The 15,379-nt window shown below is 40.5% G+C and overlaps 1 protein-coding gene across 1 annotated transcript in view; it reads right to left on the bottom strand.

Annotated features, from left to right (window-relative positions):
* Positions 1-15,103, bottom strand: part of LOC103512153 (fumarate hydratase, mitochondrial-like) — an 18,054-nt gene extending 2,951 nt beyond the window's left edge. Inside the window, exon 1 of the mRNA XM_017445282.2 lies at positions 14,507-15,103. Coding sequence (XP_017300771.2) covers positions 14,507-14,945 — 439 coding nt within the window. The 5' untranslated portion in view covers positions 14,946-15,103. The remainder of the gene's footprint in view (positions 1-14,506) is intronic.
* Between the last annotated feature and the right edge of the window lie 276 nt (positions 15,104-15,379).

The following is a 15,379-nucleotide window of genomic DNA, read 5'->3' as shown; positions in this document are numbered from 1 at the left end:
TTTTTGGGGCCGAATTTCAATGTGAATCATTAGTGGGACCTATTTGAAGCACAAATCACCCATCGATATGAATTTCCCGTTGAGGTATGCTTTACATAGGGCATGGTTTACCCTCAGACGGTTCATGTATACAATAAATCGGCGGGGGCTGTAAATTCTGTCGTTAAGCCATGGTTTAGGGGAAATAGTTACGTCTTTGAAGATATTCTTATAGAAGAGTCCTTTGTTGTTTGTTGTGTCAAGAAAATTTATAAGGTATTCAGAGGATTGTTTTTTCAAATGACATTTGACATCAGAGGGACATAACTTGATACTGGATGCTTCTCCGTGGACGGTGGCGTATTTTGCCAACCTATCGGCTTCAACATTTCCTTTTAAACCTTCATGTCCCTTAATCCAGGCCAGTTTAACTGTTTTGCGGGTGTTTGTAAGAGCTCAAAATTTCAAGTTCCAGGTGTGTGGGGGTTGTGTTGAGGCAATTTTTGGATAGTTTTTGGCATGCACTTTTCGAGTCGGTTAGAATTAGAATTTCGTTATTTTTTAGGCTCGCTGAGTATTTGAGAGCTTCCCAAATACCGATCACCTCAGCAGTATAGGTAGATGTGGCCGGGTGGAGGTTGAAACAAGCTTTGCTCTTATATGTAGGACAGAACCAGGCTGCCCCGACTTTCTCGTTTTTCTTAGAAGCGTCCGTATAAATACAAAATAAATAGCATTTGGGCATTTTTCTTGAATCTCGCTACTGAGCGCTGCATCTTGAAGTGAATCTGGATGTTTTCTGTACTCGTTAAAAGTTTCGGATTGAAGAGAAACTTTACCAATATCATAGTCATAATTGTAAATAATCGGTTTCTCATAAGTGATTAGTTCTCTTCCGTATTGGTGGGAGATATTACAATAGCTGTTAACAATTGGAGGGGTAGGTTTGGTTTTACAATATTTAGATGTCATATGTGTTACCGTCAGGGTACTAAGTTTAGCCGCTAGAGCTATTTGTGACGAGATAACTTTAAGTACAAAGCGGTCCACAAGTTGGGGCATTCTTTACTCATTGGATTTTCTCTACACTCCACCAAAATGTTATCTATGGGTGTACTATTGAGGTAACCCATTGCTAACAGGTATTCAGAGGATTGTTTTTTCAAATGACATTTGACATCAGAGGGACATAACTTAATACTGGATGCTTCTCCGTGGACGGTGGCGTATTTTGCCAACCTATCGACTTCAACGTTTCCTTTTATACCTTCATGTCCCTTAATCCAGGCCAGTTTAACTGTTTTGCAGGTATTTTGCAGGTGTTTGTAAGAGCTCAATATTTCAAGTTCCAAGTGTGTGGGGGTTGTGTTAAGGCAATTTTTGGATAGTTTTTGGCATGCACTTTTGGAGTCGGTTAGAATTAGAATTTCGTTATTTTTTAGGCTCGCTGAGTATTTCAGAGCTTCCCAAATACCGATCACCTCAGCAGTATAGGTAGATGTGGCCGGATGGAGTTTGAAACAAGCTTTGCTCTTGTATGTAGGACAGAACCAGGCTGCCCCAACTTTCTCGTTTTTCTTAGAAGCGTCCGTATAAATACAAATAGCATTTGGGCATTTTTCTTGAATCTCGCTACTGAGCGCTGCGTCTTGAAGTGAATCTGGATGTTTTCTGTACTCGTTAAAAGTTTCGGATTGAAGAGAAACTTTACCAATATCATAGTCATAATTGTAAATAATCGGTTTCTCATAAGTGATTAGTTCTCTTCCGTATTGGTGGGAGATATTACAATAGCTGTTAACAATTGGAGGGGTAGGTTTGGTTTTACAATATTTAGATGTCATATGCGTTACCGTCAGGGTATTAAGTTTAGCCGCTAGAGCTGTTTGTGACGAGATAACTTTCAGTACAAAGCGGTCCACAAGTTGGGGCGTTCTTTTACTCATAGGATTTTCTCTACACTCCACCAAAATGTTATCTATGGGTGTACTATTGAGGTAACCCATTGCTAATCTTAAAGCTTGGTTTTGAACTTTATCTAAAGTTTTTAATTTTGATGAACAGGACTCGGAGTAGAAAACGGATCCAAAATCTAGAGTAGCGCGAATAGTTGCTTTGTAATAATTGAGACCAATCGTGGGGTTCATACCCCAGTGTTTATTACATATCATTTTCATTATATTAAGGTATTTATTACACTTTATCGTTAAATATTCCAAGTGATAATTCCAGTTAAGTTTTGTTTCTAGCAATAGACCTAGGAAGCGTACTCTTTTTTTAACTTCTATTTCTATGTGTTTAGCTCGTAAGGTATTTTGGATATTCAAAGATCTTTTCTTTGAAAAGATGCAAGCTTCGGTTTTGGTCGGCGAAAGGGTTAGTCCGTTTTTTTCCATGTATTTATGCGCATAGTTGACACCAATGATTGCCTTTGACACACAATTTTCTTCTTTTTTGTCCGAGACGTACATACAAAAATCGTCGACAAATTGTACAAGTGAGATTGAAGGGGGTAAATTTTCTTCAAGATCATAAATATAGAGTGAGTACAAAGGACAACTTAGAATATCCCCTTGACCTAAACCAAGATAAGCTTGCTGGGGGTCAGAGATTTCATTATTTACTCGAAGATGTAGTTTTCTCATGTGTACAATATTGTAAATGATGTTTCGAATTCTTTTGGGCACTTTAATTCTTTCTAATTTTTCAATCAAAATAGGTATTTGAACATTGTTGTAAGCTCCTTCTATATCGTATAGGACGGCTAGAGTTGATTTTTGTTCCAAAAAACCTTGGTGAATATCAATTAGGAGGGATGCCTGAGCTTCTTGAATTGACCGAGTTTTTCTAAACCCGTATTGAGATTTGGGTAAAACATTGTTGTGTTCGAGCCACCAGTCTAGTCTTAGTTTTATCATTCGCTCAAAAGTTTTAAGAACACATGAAGCTAAAGTGATTGGTCGGTACGAGGAATGATTTTCCGGGTTTTTCCCTGGCTTAAGGAAAGGGACTACCACTATATCTCTTCATTGGTCAGGAATCTTTGATTTTTTCCAAATTAAATTAAAAATACTTAGGAGTTGCTTTTTACTTACATCCGGTAGGTTTTCAATCATCGGATAATGAATGTTGTCACGGCCGGGGGTGGTGATAAGGCCTGATTTAATTGCCGCTTCCAGTTCTTCAGGTGTGAAGGGTTGATTCATTTCGTCCTCTATATCTTCAGGTCTTATTATTGATGTTATGTGAAATGTTATTATTGATTCTTATCATTTTTAGGATAGAATAATAGGTTTATCTTTACATATATGTCTTATAAAATGTTCTATGTAGTACCTATAGATATTTAATTTGTTGTATGGTTAGTTCTTTATTTCATTTGGGAAAATTGTTACAATTTGAGACTTCTTAGTTTAAACTAATGTTTTTTTTTTTTTGTATTTGATTCTTTTTTTACATTTTTTGGTAATTTGGTAATTTTATTTGTTCCATAATACAATTACAATTGCTTAGAACATTACATGTTACAAGAGCAAGAAACGAAAGAAGGTAAAAACGAGTTAAATTTTTTATTTGCATAAAATAAAACCAAAAACTTAACATTTTTGCAGAAGAAAAGCACTAGAAATGAAGCAACAAAACAAATAAGGTATCAAGAAGTCGTAGAAGAAAAAGAAAAGTTCCGTTGGTCCTCATTTTTCCTGCTCTATGACTTTGAAACATCACCCAAGTAAGCCCAACCGATCTATTGATGTCAAATAAAACATTGCCCACTTATTACAATTACCTGTAGAAGTGGTGGTAGCAGGTTTGCTCGTTGTGGTCGCAGGTCTAGTCGCGGTCGCTGGCTTACTCGCCGTCGTTGGCTTGCTGGTCGTGCTAGGTTTGGCCGTTGCTGGCTTGGTCGCTGGTTTGGCGGCTGAGGTTCGCTGGGAGAGAGGCACTCGGGGGGCGGCTGGTTTGGCGGCCGAGGCACTCGTGACACTGGAGGACGAAGTTCGGGAGGCTGAAATGTGAAACACACATGGGGTTAGAGATTTAGGTCAAGACTCTTTTGGAAAGGTTCGTCTTTCCAAGAAGTATGGACTCAAGGCTACACAATAGGGCTGCCTGGAAGAGACTGAAAAGTTCGCCTGAAAGGCATTTTTTTTGAGGGGCGCACAGCCTACAAGAAACTTTAAAAACATAGCTTGATCACATATGATTAAGGTGAAGAAATATAAATAGGTACATATTGTTCTGGGGGGCAGAAATCCTGGAATTCCCGTATACTAGACCTGCTGATGATTCGCAAATGGACTGTTTGTTTTTGAAATGTTCTTCAGCCAGTCTAGTTACCTAGGAATAGCAGGTTCTATTCCCGCTTGGGGCGAACTTTATTGTAAACAGATTAGGATCATTCTCGGGACGGTTGGCTTTCTCTTATCCTGTCCTCCTTCTCTGTTCCATTTTGGGACGATTACAGTTCCCACGATCAAACCTCTTGAAAAATCTTCTTCTTCCTAGCCTTTTTCTAATTAAATAAGGTCGGCGTTAGGAAGAAGAAACCCCTTGAAAAATAATAGAAAGTAAAAAAGCAATGGAAAATCTATAGCAAACAATCTCACCTGTAGTTGTAGCCGAGACAGGCCGTTTCGTCACGCCATTGGTCAGAGGCTTAGGTGCAGGAGCAGCGGTAGCAGGTCGCGGCTTAGGTGCAGGAGCGGCTACTGGTTTCTTAGGGGCTGCCGGTTTAGGCGCACTCGGCTTAGGAGCTGCAGAAACAGTCGAGGTCGCCGTTTTAGTGATGGTACTTGCGACTGGTTTTCTAACAGGGGCTGGCTTAGGGGCTGTGGTTGTAGATTTAGGCGCTGCAGTGGTTGGTTTAGGTGCAGGCTTCGTTGCTGGCTTAGGCGCAGGCTTGGCTGTCGTTGTTGCGGTCTTCTTAACGGGAGAAATCGCTGGTTTAGCGGCCGTTGTTGTCTTTGTGGTCGTAGTTTTCGCTAGTGGTTTGCTTGCAGGTTTTGCCGCAGGTCCAGGCTTGTCCGTCTTTTTGGCCGCAGTTGCCTTCTTGACCGCTACTGCGGCACCAGCAGCTGCAGCTCCTACTACCAGCGCACCGGCAACCTTGGCTGCTAGGTCGCTAGAAGCGGTCGACTCCTCAGCGCTTTCTACGGTCTGGGCTTCTTGTGGAATGACTGGGACTTCGCTGAGGGGGGTTTCTTTCTCAGCTGTTTCGGAGTTTGTTTCATCAGTGGGTGTTACTACTGCTTCTTTCTCTTCAACAATGTCCTGTGTTAGATCAACAGCGGGGCTGGGAGACTCCTCGTTAGCGTCTTGGTTAGGCACAACGTCTGGAACACTGGTTGGAACGCTTACCAGATCATCAAGGACTTCTTCTTTAGGTTCTGATACTTCTGGTGTTTTTTCAGTGTGTGCGCTAATGAAGTCGTCTAGTTTGGTCTCTTGCGAGGTGAAATCGTCCAGGTTGGTTTCCAAAGCGACATGTGTTTCCTGGAAGGAACTCTCAACTTTCGTTTCGGTATGTGTTTCTTCCTGGAAGGAACTTTCTTTTGTTTCAAACGTAAGGTCATCGTGTTCCTGCGGCTTCTCGTTATAGCTGGTCTCTTCCGTTGAGATTTCAAAGAGGTTGCTTACCGGTTTGTCTACGTTGCTCACCGAATTCTCTACGTGATTATCCGATGCCAGCTTGGCCTCAAGCGTTGAAAAATTTTTTTTCCAAACCGGGGAAAAAATTTGGTGAAAAAAGAAAAAAAAAAAAAAAAAAAAAAAAAAAAAAAAATGGATTGGCTTGGTGCCTGCCTCGGTGGCGTAGTGGTTAAAGACAATCGCCTGGTTACCAGGGTGAATGCAGGTTCAATCCCAGTCATGGCATTGAATTTCATTCTCATTTATTCGAAATAATAAATAAATAAATTTATTCGGAAATTTATACAAGAGCGCTAAAGGTTAGGTGGTAGAGAACGCATTAAGCATTACCAAATACCGTTCAAATTTTTTGAAATCACTGCGGAGTAGTGCGGAGATTTTTGATTTTTTCAAAATCTACATATATTATAAAGCTATTGAAATGGTGTGACGTATAAATCATAAACAAGGAACGGACTAACACAACAGTCTCAAAACAAAAATCAGAAAAGCGAGGGAAACTTTCTTCCATAAAAGAAAATACATTTTTCTTCGTATGAAAGGTGCTTTTTATTTGAAAATTCAGAGGGATACAATATAAATTGGAAGCGATTTTCCACAGACGAAAAATCGTTCAATCTATCCGAAAAATGATTATTATCCATCTAAAAAGGTTGCAATCTATCTAAAAAGAGGTTGCAATTGCATAGTTCTCGAAGGGCGCAACCAGACATATAATAAAAATCCGAAGAATGATATATATAGCAATTTTTCGGAGTTTGTTTCATCAGTGGGTGTTACTACTGCTTCTTTCTCTTCAACAATGTCCTGTGTTAGATCAACAGCGGGGCTGGGAGACTCCTCGTTAGCGTCTTGGTTAGGCACAACGTCTGGAACACTGGTTGGAACGCTTACCAGATCATCAAGGACTTCTTCTTTAGGTTCTGATACTTCTGGTGTTTTTTCAGTGTGTGCGCTAATGAAGTCGTCTAGTTTGGTCTCTTGCGAGGTGAAATCGTCCAGGTTGGTTTCCAAAGCGTTTCGGAGTTTGTTTCATCAGTGGGTGTTACTACTGCTTCTTTCTCTTCAACAATGTCCTGTGTTAGATCAACAGCGGGGCTGGGAGATTCCTCGTTAGCATCTTGGTTAGGCACAACGTCTGGGACACTGGTTGGAACGCTTACCAGATCATCAAGGACTTCTTCTTTAGGTTCTGATACTTCTGGTGTTTTTTCAGTGTGTGCGCTAATAAAGTCGTCTAGTTTGGTCTCTTGCGAGGTGAAATCGTCCAGGTTGGTTTCCAAAGCAACATGTGTTTCCTGGAAGGAACTCTCAACTTTCGTTTCGGTATGTGTTTCTTCCTGGAAGGAACTTTCTTTTGTTTCAAACGTAAGGTCATCGTGTTCCTGCGGCTTCTCGTTATAGCTGGTCTCTTCCGTTGAGATTTCAAAGAGGTTGCTTACCGGTTTGTCTACGTTGCTCACCGAATTCTCTACGTGATTATCCGATGCCATAGTCTCAAGGCATTTGATTGGTCAATTTTGACTTGAGACTGATCTAAGAACGATCATTCTTGTTCATAAATACGAGTGTTAGAATCGAATAGAACAGAATATACTTTGTTCATCCTGCCAGAATGAGACTGAAAAGTCCCTTTACTCCCGCAGTCTAAACAAATAGGTAAGCAAAACCTTCTTTAAATTAAAAAAAAAAAAGGAAGAAAATGTTAGCTACATATTGTGACATCAAAACTTACACCCATATTTATGAACAAAATGCTGGCTCTTAAGTTCGTACTAAGCATAGTCTTAAGGCATTTGATTGGTCAATTTTGACTTGAGACTGATCTAAGAACGATCATTCTTGTTCATAAATACGAGTGTTACCTGTGCCACTGGAATTACAAGGATAGTCTTTTTCAAAGGATTTTTTAAGCATAAATGCTTGTCACAAATGTTCCCCCTTGACATACACTACACTAACACTCGTATTTATGAACAAGAATGTTCTTAGATCAGTTTCAAGTCAAAATTGACCAATCAAATGCCTTGAGACTATCCTTAGCACGAACTTAAGAGCCAGCATTTTGTTCATAAATATGGGTGTAAATTTCAAATTTCAAGACTTGGACTCGAACCACCAACCTCCAGATTCAAAGTCCACCGTGGTAACCAATACACCACTTAGGTTGGTACTTGCGCCACTTAACAGCTAAGGTAGTCAGTCAGCGGCAATAAGCACGTTGAAATACACCAGTCCCCAATGTAAATGCAGTTTCTTTGTGTTATTATATCACAACTTAGGTGTTCACTGCAGCATTGTAGGATTTTTCCCAATATCTCGATAATCCTAACATCCAATGTTTACCTACCATACTGGCACCGGTCGCTATGCGCATTTATATGTCATAGCTACTCATTTTCCTCACCACGAGGCTGAGTGGGCCCCGCAACATCCAGTCACGGAGTCAATCATTTGCATGATACAAATTTCTTGACTCCGCCGGGAATCGAACCCGGGTCTCCCGCGTGCAAGGCGAGGCGCAGTGACCCACTACGCCATGGGAGTCCCCCAATGGATCATTGAAGTTAAGCAACAGTGGGGCGTGGTTGAGTATTCGGGATGGGTGACCATTCTGGGCAAAAAAAAAAAAAAAAAAAAAAAAAAAAACTCACCTCCATTTTCTTCCCAACGATCGAACACGCCGCTGGGTCGTTTGGAAATCTCGGAGAAAAATTCCGACTCGTCCATTTGAGTCGTTTCAACGGATTCGGTCTTTTTTCGGGGAGCAGGAGATGTGTGTCGTCAATCGGCGTGCTCCAACACGACTCCAACCGGAATGTTCCCGCTTCCGGTGTGTATCTTTCGGCGCCGGTGTATTGCGATATCTCCGTGGGTATTTATCTTCCGTGTATTTGATCGAATCCGTGTATTTCATCTCACCTGCAAAGAAAAGGGTTCTGTTTTTTTTTTTTTTTTTTTTTTTGTTTTTTTTTTTTTTTTATTTTTACAAGAGGTTTTGACAGAGGGAACTGGTAACTGCTATGGTCTTATCGTCCCCGAAATCGAAGAAGAAACGGAAGACAGGATAGGAGATACCCAGTCGTTCCGAGGAACGGAACATTATTTCCATCAGGATAAAATCCGCCGCGGCGGGAATCGAACCCGCGGCCTAGCGCTTAAAGGCAGACGGCATTACCAACTAAGCTAAAACGTAGGCTGGCAGGGTTCTTTGTTTTGATAAGGTACGTTTATGCCGCCTCTAGTGATGTAACGACAGCACATACGAGACGAGCAATGTATTTTTGCCAGGTCTCGCGTGGAACCAATATAAGGAAAAAGCTTCATTTGACGCCGTCCGACGTCCGTAAATTTAAAGGACATCAACAAATGACTCCACTTCGTCCTTTACTTTATCTACTAATAATAGATAAAGCAAGGTATAGTGACGGACTATTGGTATTGTTAAGGCTACGCCGAGAAAGGCCAATAAATGGATGGGTGACTTAAAAATTATATTGGGAATAAAGAGAGGAAACGGGCTCTAGTCTTTGATTTTTAAATTCATTACATTGAAGTTAAAATCAAAAACCAAGATCAAGAATAATAATAAAATGAATATTAAACAAATGTAGTAGGTACATAGGTACTGTTTCTCCTCCACTCACTACGGGTAAAAAAATTCCGGAGGGACGGACCCTGCTTGTTGGCTCACTCTTTCAGTCAGAATCCCCTAGGCTAGTCACACAGGTATCAGGTAGACCTGACAGACGGACTTTTTCAGCCGAACCTGTCAGGTCTGCCTGAGAGTGTGTGCGCTCACCAGGTATCAGGTAGACCTGACAGACGGACTTTTTCAGCGGTACCTGTCAGGTCTACCTGAGAGTGTGTGTGCTCATCAGGTGTCAAGTATAACTGATCAGGTGTACCTGTCAGGTCTACCTGATAGTGTGTGGCTGGCCTTAAGTATAGCAGGAGTGGCTAAGCTACTGATAAATAAACCTTCTTATTACCTCCGTGTTTATCAACTCCGTTGCCCAGTTGAACGTCCGAGAGTGTGTGTGCTCATCAGGTGTCAAGTATAACTGATCAGGTGTACCTGTCAGGTCTACCTGATAGTGTGTGGCTGGCCTTAAGTACAGCAGGAGTGGCTGAGCTCCTGATAAATAAATCTTCTTATTACCTCCGTGTTTATCAACTCCGTTGCCCAGTTGAACGTCTTCGTGATGATTGGTCTCCCAGGGTGCAGCGCGGTTGGGCTTGGTGAGTCCAGGAGAGGTGACGGGCACGAACTCCGCCGCATCCGGATTCAACGGATGATTCATGTCGTCTGAATCCGAGTCAAAGTTCTGCGGGAAGAAAAACCGGTTTATAAAATTTAATAAGAATATTTTTCACTGGATCGCATTTTTATGAATAAGTACTTCAGCTCCCATGACGTTCTGGTCACTGCGCTCGCCTTGCACGTGGGAGACCCGGGTCCGATTTCCGGAGAGGTAAAAAAAAAAAAATGTATGATGCAAATGATTGATTCCGTGACTGGATGTTGTGGGGCCCACTCAGCCTTGAAAGGAAAATGAGTAGCTAAGTCATATAAATGCGCATAGCGACCGGTGCCAGCATGGTAGGTAAACATTGGGCGCGGATTATTGAAATATTTGGAAAAGTCTACAATGCTGCAGTGAGCACTAAGAGGGTTGGTACTATGGTCAATGCTCCGTTGAGGACACTTCTATTCATTAGCATGGTTTGCTTATTTTCTCTTGGGTCGGTACTAGGCGAGGGTCGATGGGTTTTCCGTTGTAGACGCCTACTAAGTTCTGCGGGAAGAAAAACCGGTTTATAAAATTTAATAAGAATATTTTTCACTGGATCGCATTTTTATGAATAAGTACTTCAGCTCTCATGACGTACTGGTCACTGCGCTCGCCTTGCACGTGGGAGACCCGGGTTCGATTCCCGGAGATGTAAAAAAAAATGTATGATGCAAATGATTGATTCCGTGACTGGCTGTTGTGGGGCCCACTCAGCCTTGAAAGGAAAATGAGTAGGTAAGTCATATAAATGTGCATAGCGACCGGTGCCAGGATGGTAGGTATCAATTGGGCGCGGATTATTGAAATATTTGGAAAATTCTACAATGCTGCAGTGAGCACTAAAAGGGTTGGTACTATGGTCAAGGCTCTTTTGAGGACGCTTCTATTCATTAGCATGGTTTGCTTATTTTCTCTTGGGTCGGTACTGGGCGAGGGTCGATGGGTTTTCGGTTGTAGACGCCCACTTGGTTATTTGGTCATTGGAACATGGAAAGTAAAGTGTGCATCAAAAAATTCAAGTTTTGTACTCACAAAAAGAAAGGGCTTAAAGACTGCTATCGAACCAGTGCTGTTCAAAAATTGTAGTCATAAAAACAAAAATTATAAAAATAAATGTGGGCGGGTAAGCCAATAAATGGTACGTTTTTTAGGTGGGCGAATAAAAGGTACACTTACCCTATTTGGTCATTTGAACATGGAAAGTAAAGTGTGTATCAAAAATTTTAAGTTTTGCACTCACAGTTACAGTGTGGGACGTGTGAGTGGCGAGTGTACGCGCGTCCTGACCACCCTGAACAAAGTCCCAGCCTCCCCCCTCCTCTCCTTCTTCCGAGTCTGAGGATCCTGCGGAACTCAGGTTCAGAACATTCTCATCTGAAATCACAAAAAGAAATAAATTAATTAATAAAATAGTCTGAAATCACACAGTAAATCGTTTTTCGGGAAAGAAACTTGATTTTTAATTTGAACATTTTTAATTTTTGACCGGGTGGCAAATTCCATGACTTTTCCAGGTTTTCTTTAAATTTTCACGATTTTCCATGACTTTTCCATAATTTTTTTGGCCGATTTTCAGATTCCATGACTTTTCCAGTTTTTCCAGGTCGCGTATAAACCCTGTATTAACCTCATCCAGCAGCCTGAGTACGTCGTAGGCCCAGAAAAAGCCAATAGCTAATTTCCTGAGTGGAAGCTATTGTCGATGATTGGTTGAAGCTGACAGAAGATATATTTGAAAATAACCTTGGGCAAACCAGTGGCATGTAAAAAGTTTTAGACACATTTAGAGAAAGATTGTTTGCTGAGAACCAGGTGGAGATACTGTTACCAGGTGGAGATACTGTACATATTTGGCACACTCTAATAAATATAAATAAAATAATTTTTTTTTACATATTTAAAATTTCTCTTTTTTGTTCATTTATTTGTGTCATAATGATTCTTGCCTCTGAGGACGGAGCCTTTTAAAGAAGGGAAAATTATTACAATTTGAGACTTTGCCCCTGTTTTGTAAAGCAAACCCCAAAAAATACCACTTCGTGGCATAAAAAAGACCCCGCCAAGTCGTTCCTCCCAAAATAAATCAAGTGCCCACAAAAAAATAAACAAAAATCCATCCCACCCCAAAAAAGATTAGAAATCAATTTTGTACCCCGCCTTTTATTCACTTCATAGTACCTACCTTTCTTTCCCCTCATTACACTCCTCTTTCCTCTAATATTACTTCTGCTTCACTGCATTGGCGGCGTGCCACCTACCTTTCTTTCCCCTCATTGCACTCCTCTTTCCTCTAATATTACTTCTGCTTCACTGCATTGGCGGCGTGCCACCTACCTTTCTTTACCCTCATTGCACTCCTCTTTCCTCTAATCTCACTTCTGCTTCACTGCATTGGCGGCGTGCAATCCTTTAAAAATAAATTGATGGCCCGCCGCCAATGCAGTGAAGCAGAAGTAATATTAGAGAAAGAGGAGTGCAATGAGGGGAAAGAAAGGTAGGTACTACGTGAAGTAGGACACAAATTATGAAGTGAATAAAAGGCGGGGTACAAAATTGATTTCCAATCTTTTTTGGGGTGGGATGGATTTTTGTTCATTTTTTGTGGGCACTTGATTTATTTTGGGAGGAACGACTTGGCGGGGTCTTTTTTATGCCACGAAGTGGCATTTTTTGGGGGGATCTCATAACTTTTTGCAGAAACTTAACATAATATGACGTATGAGCATAGCGCAACAAAGTACAAAGGCAATGGGCATAGTAACATCATTTGGTAAGGTTTGGTGAGTTTGGATTATTTCTGAGTGAAAAACACCATAGTAATATATTTGGGTAAGTTTTAGTAAGTTCGGGTCGTTTCCGAGTGAGAAAAACCATAGTAACATCATTATGTAAGTTTTAGTAAGTTCGGGTCATTCCCCAGTTAAAAATGCCATAGTAACATCATTGGGTAAGTAAGTTCCGACCATTTCCGAGTGAAAATGCCGTAATATCATCATTGGGTAAGTTTTGGTAAGTTCCGAACATTTCCGAGTGAAAAATACCATAATAACATCATTGGGTAAGTTTTGGTAAGTTCCGAACATTTCCGAGTGAAAAATACCATAATAACATCATTGGGTAAGTTATTTTTTTTTTCGGGGCATGTGGTAAAAAGAGCCAAGGGCCAACTAAAAAATCTGGTGTGAACATCACACCACTTTCCTCATCCTATTGAATGACGCTTATTTTGGGTGTTCTTGTTCTTATAGCCAAACTTTTACAATATCTCTAACCGTTTAGTCGATATAGCTGAAAACCGCCAAAAAGCGGTCAATATACCGCCAACCGCAGCACCTATCTCAACCAAATGTTTTGAGTTGCATCCTTTGTCACATTTGTAAACTACAACCAAATTTCAAGTCTCTAGCTCATATTATTCCCGATATATTGTTAAACCACCCCACCCGCTCATCAGTTAGTCACGGATCACACTTCTTACCACTCGGACACGCCGACTTCTGTCTCTACATAGTACAAAACTTCCTTATTAATCAACTCGAGCGATAATTTAGAATTTTTCCCCTAAAAATCAGTCTTTTATCAAATTTAAGGCTGAAGGGGCCCTTTGGGGGCCTTGAAAATATGGAAAGGCACACCTACCACTCACGAGAAAAAAAATGAGCCATCAACCATCAAAATCGGTGCAGTGGTTTAGGCTGTAGAGCGGTCAACGTCAAAGAAGAAGCGGAAGCGGAAGCGGCAGCAGCAGCAGAAAATGATGAAAAATTTGACGTTTTTCAAAGTCAAATATCTCCGGCTAAACTTAACCGATTTTGATGACTTTTTTTTTCAACTTGGTCTACTTTCATGCCCCAACACACACACGCAATCCGTTTTCTTCCATCATTTGTAGTTGTCTGTCTACAACTACCTGAAAACGGCTACTTTCCCTGTCGCGTATAATATCTCTAGTAGCGCGGTCAAACTTTCTTGACTTGGCGGGGCGGAGCGCTACCGCGCTCCTTAATATTCAGCAGTTCTGATCCCCCTAATAATACTTTGTTAAATTTTGTCAATGCAGCTTTCCCCATCATTATGTTTCCAGAAATTCGGTTAATTTCTAAACAAAAATTGTATCAAATCCGCAGGTTATTGTCCTTAGTTCTCAGGTTATTCTTTAGCCCAATCAGCAAAAATATTCAACCAATTAAAATTAAGTATTCAAATTTTGGCCAATCAAATATCGTTTCAATGCTCATGTGAGTAATTGCACTGCTGAATCGAACCAGAGGTTGAAGGCTCAAATCAGTTGTCCCAGAAGTGTAGAAGTCCATATATCATTTTTATCATATCAAACTAATTATATTATTTTAATCATATCAAAATCAAACATTATTTAAATCAAGTACCTACATTCTTCTTATTTCTTCGATCTAGATAGGGATTAAGAAGTTGCCAAAAGTCAGCTATAGGCAAGAACAGCAACCTTTCCCCATTTTGGGAAAACCATCCCAAAACAGTGTTCCTTATGAAGTTTTAAAAATTACTAAGTTTGAGCAATGAAGCAAACTTACAGCAGTATCTGTGTATCAGAACCTACTTACCTAAAATTTCAATGGCCCGATTACTGATTACTTCATTAGTATTCATATTGGTCTGTGTACCAGAACCTGTTTGCCATATGACAAGTGGAAAATGTTCTGCATACAATTTGCCACTGATCACTTCATCTGCTGCCTTAGATATTGCATCAGCAACCTTGGCATCCAAACCAAACTCTTTGTTCACTTGAGCTGCAGCTTTCTTCAGTGTTCCCATTGCTGTAATGACAGGTAAAGGCATTCTCTCCGTTTCACCACCAATAGGAAAATTGATGGTTGAGCGAACAGTTTGAGCACCATAATACTTGTCATTGGGAACTTGAAGTTCACCAAATGTGTCAGCTTCAATGCGGTAACCGGAACTAGCCATTCTAACCAATATCTGTGTACCAGATACCAGTTTTTTTATGTTCTTTACATTTTGCAAAATAATCAGACTCATATTTTTTACTTTCTATTTTTTTACTTTGTACTTTCTTGTTACTATTACCTACTTTCTAATTTTTTCTATGTTATATTATAAGAATTATTTAATATAGGTAGGTACCTAATATTCACTATTCCTTTTCGCTATGTGCTTCCTTCCTACTGACCTACTCCTACTCACCTTCAAAGTCTTCAGGGTGTGTTTATGTACTGGGCTAAGATAGGCCATTCTCGGCCTTTCTTGGCGCTGGGCGTGTGGAAAATGATGTGGTAACTTAAGACAGCCTTCATGAGCGTGTAAAGTTGGCGGGAAATTCGAAATTTCGATTTTTTTTCCGCAACTTGTACAATCTGAATTCATTTTTTAGTCCGTCCTTCCTTTATTAAATTACAATAGTAATTATAATAAAAGGTATAGTGGACGGACTACTATTGTATTCGCTTCGGTGT

Source organism: Diaphorina citri, unplaced genomic scaffold, assembly GCF_000475195.1.
Source record: "Diaphorina citri unplaced genomic scaffold, Diaci psyllid genome assembly version 1.1 scaffold798, whole genome shotgun sequence".
Classification (NCBI taxonomy): domain Eukaryota; kingdom Metazoa; phylum Arthropoda; class Insecta; order Hemiptera; family Psyllidae; genus Diaphorina; species Diaphorina citri.
This window is presented reverse-complemented; position numbering and strand designations above follow the sequence as displayed.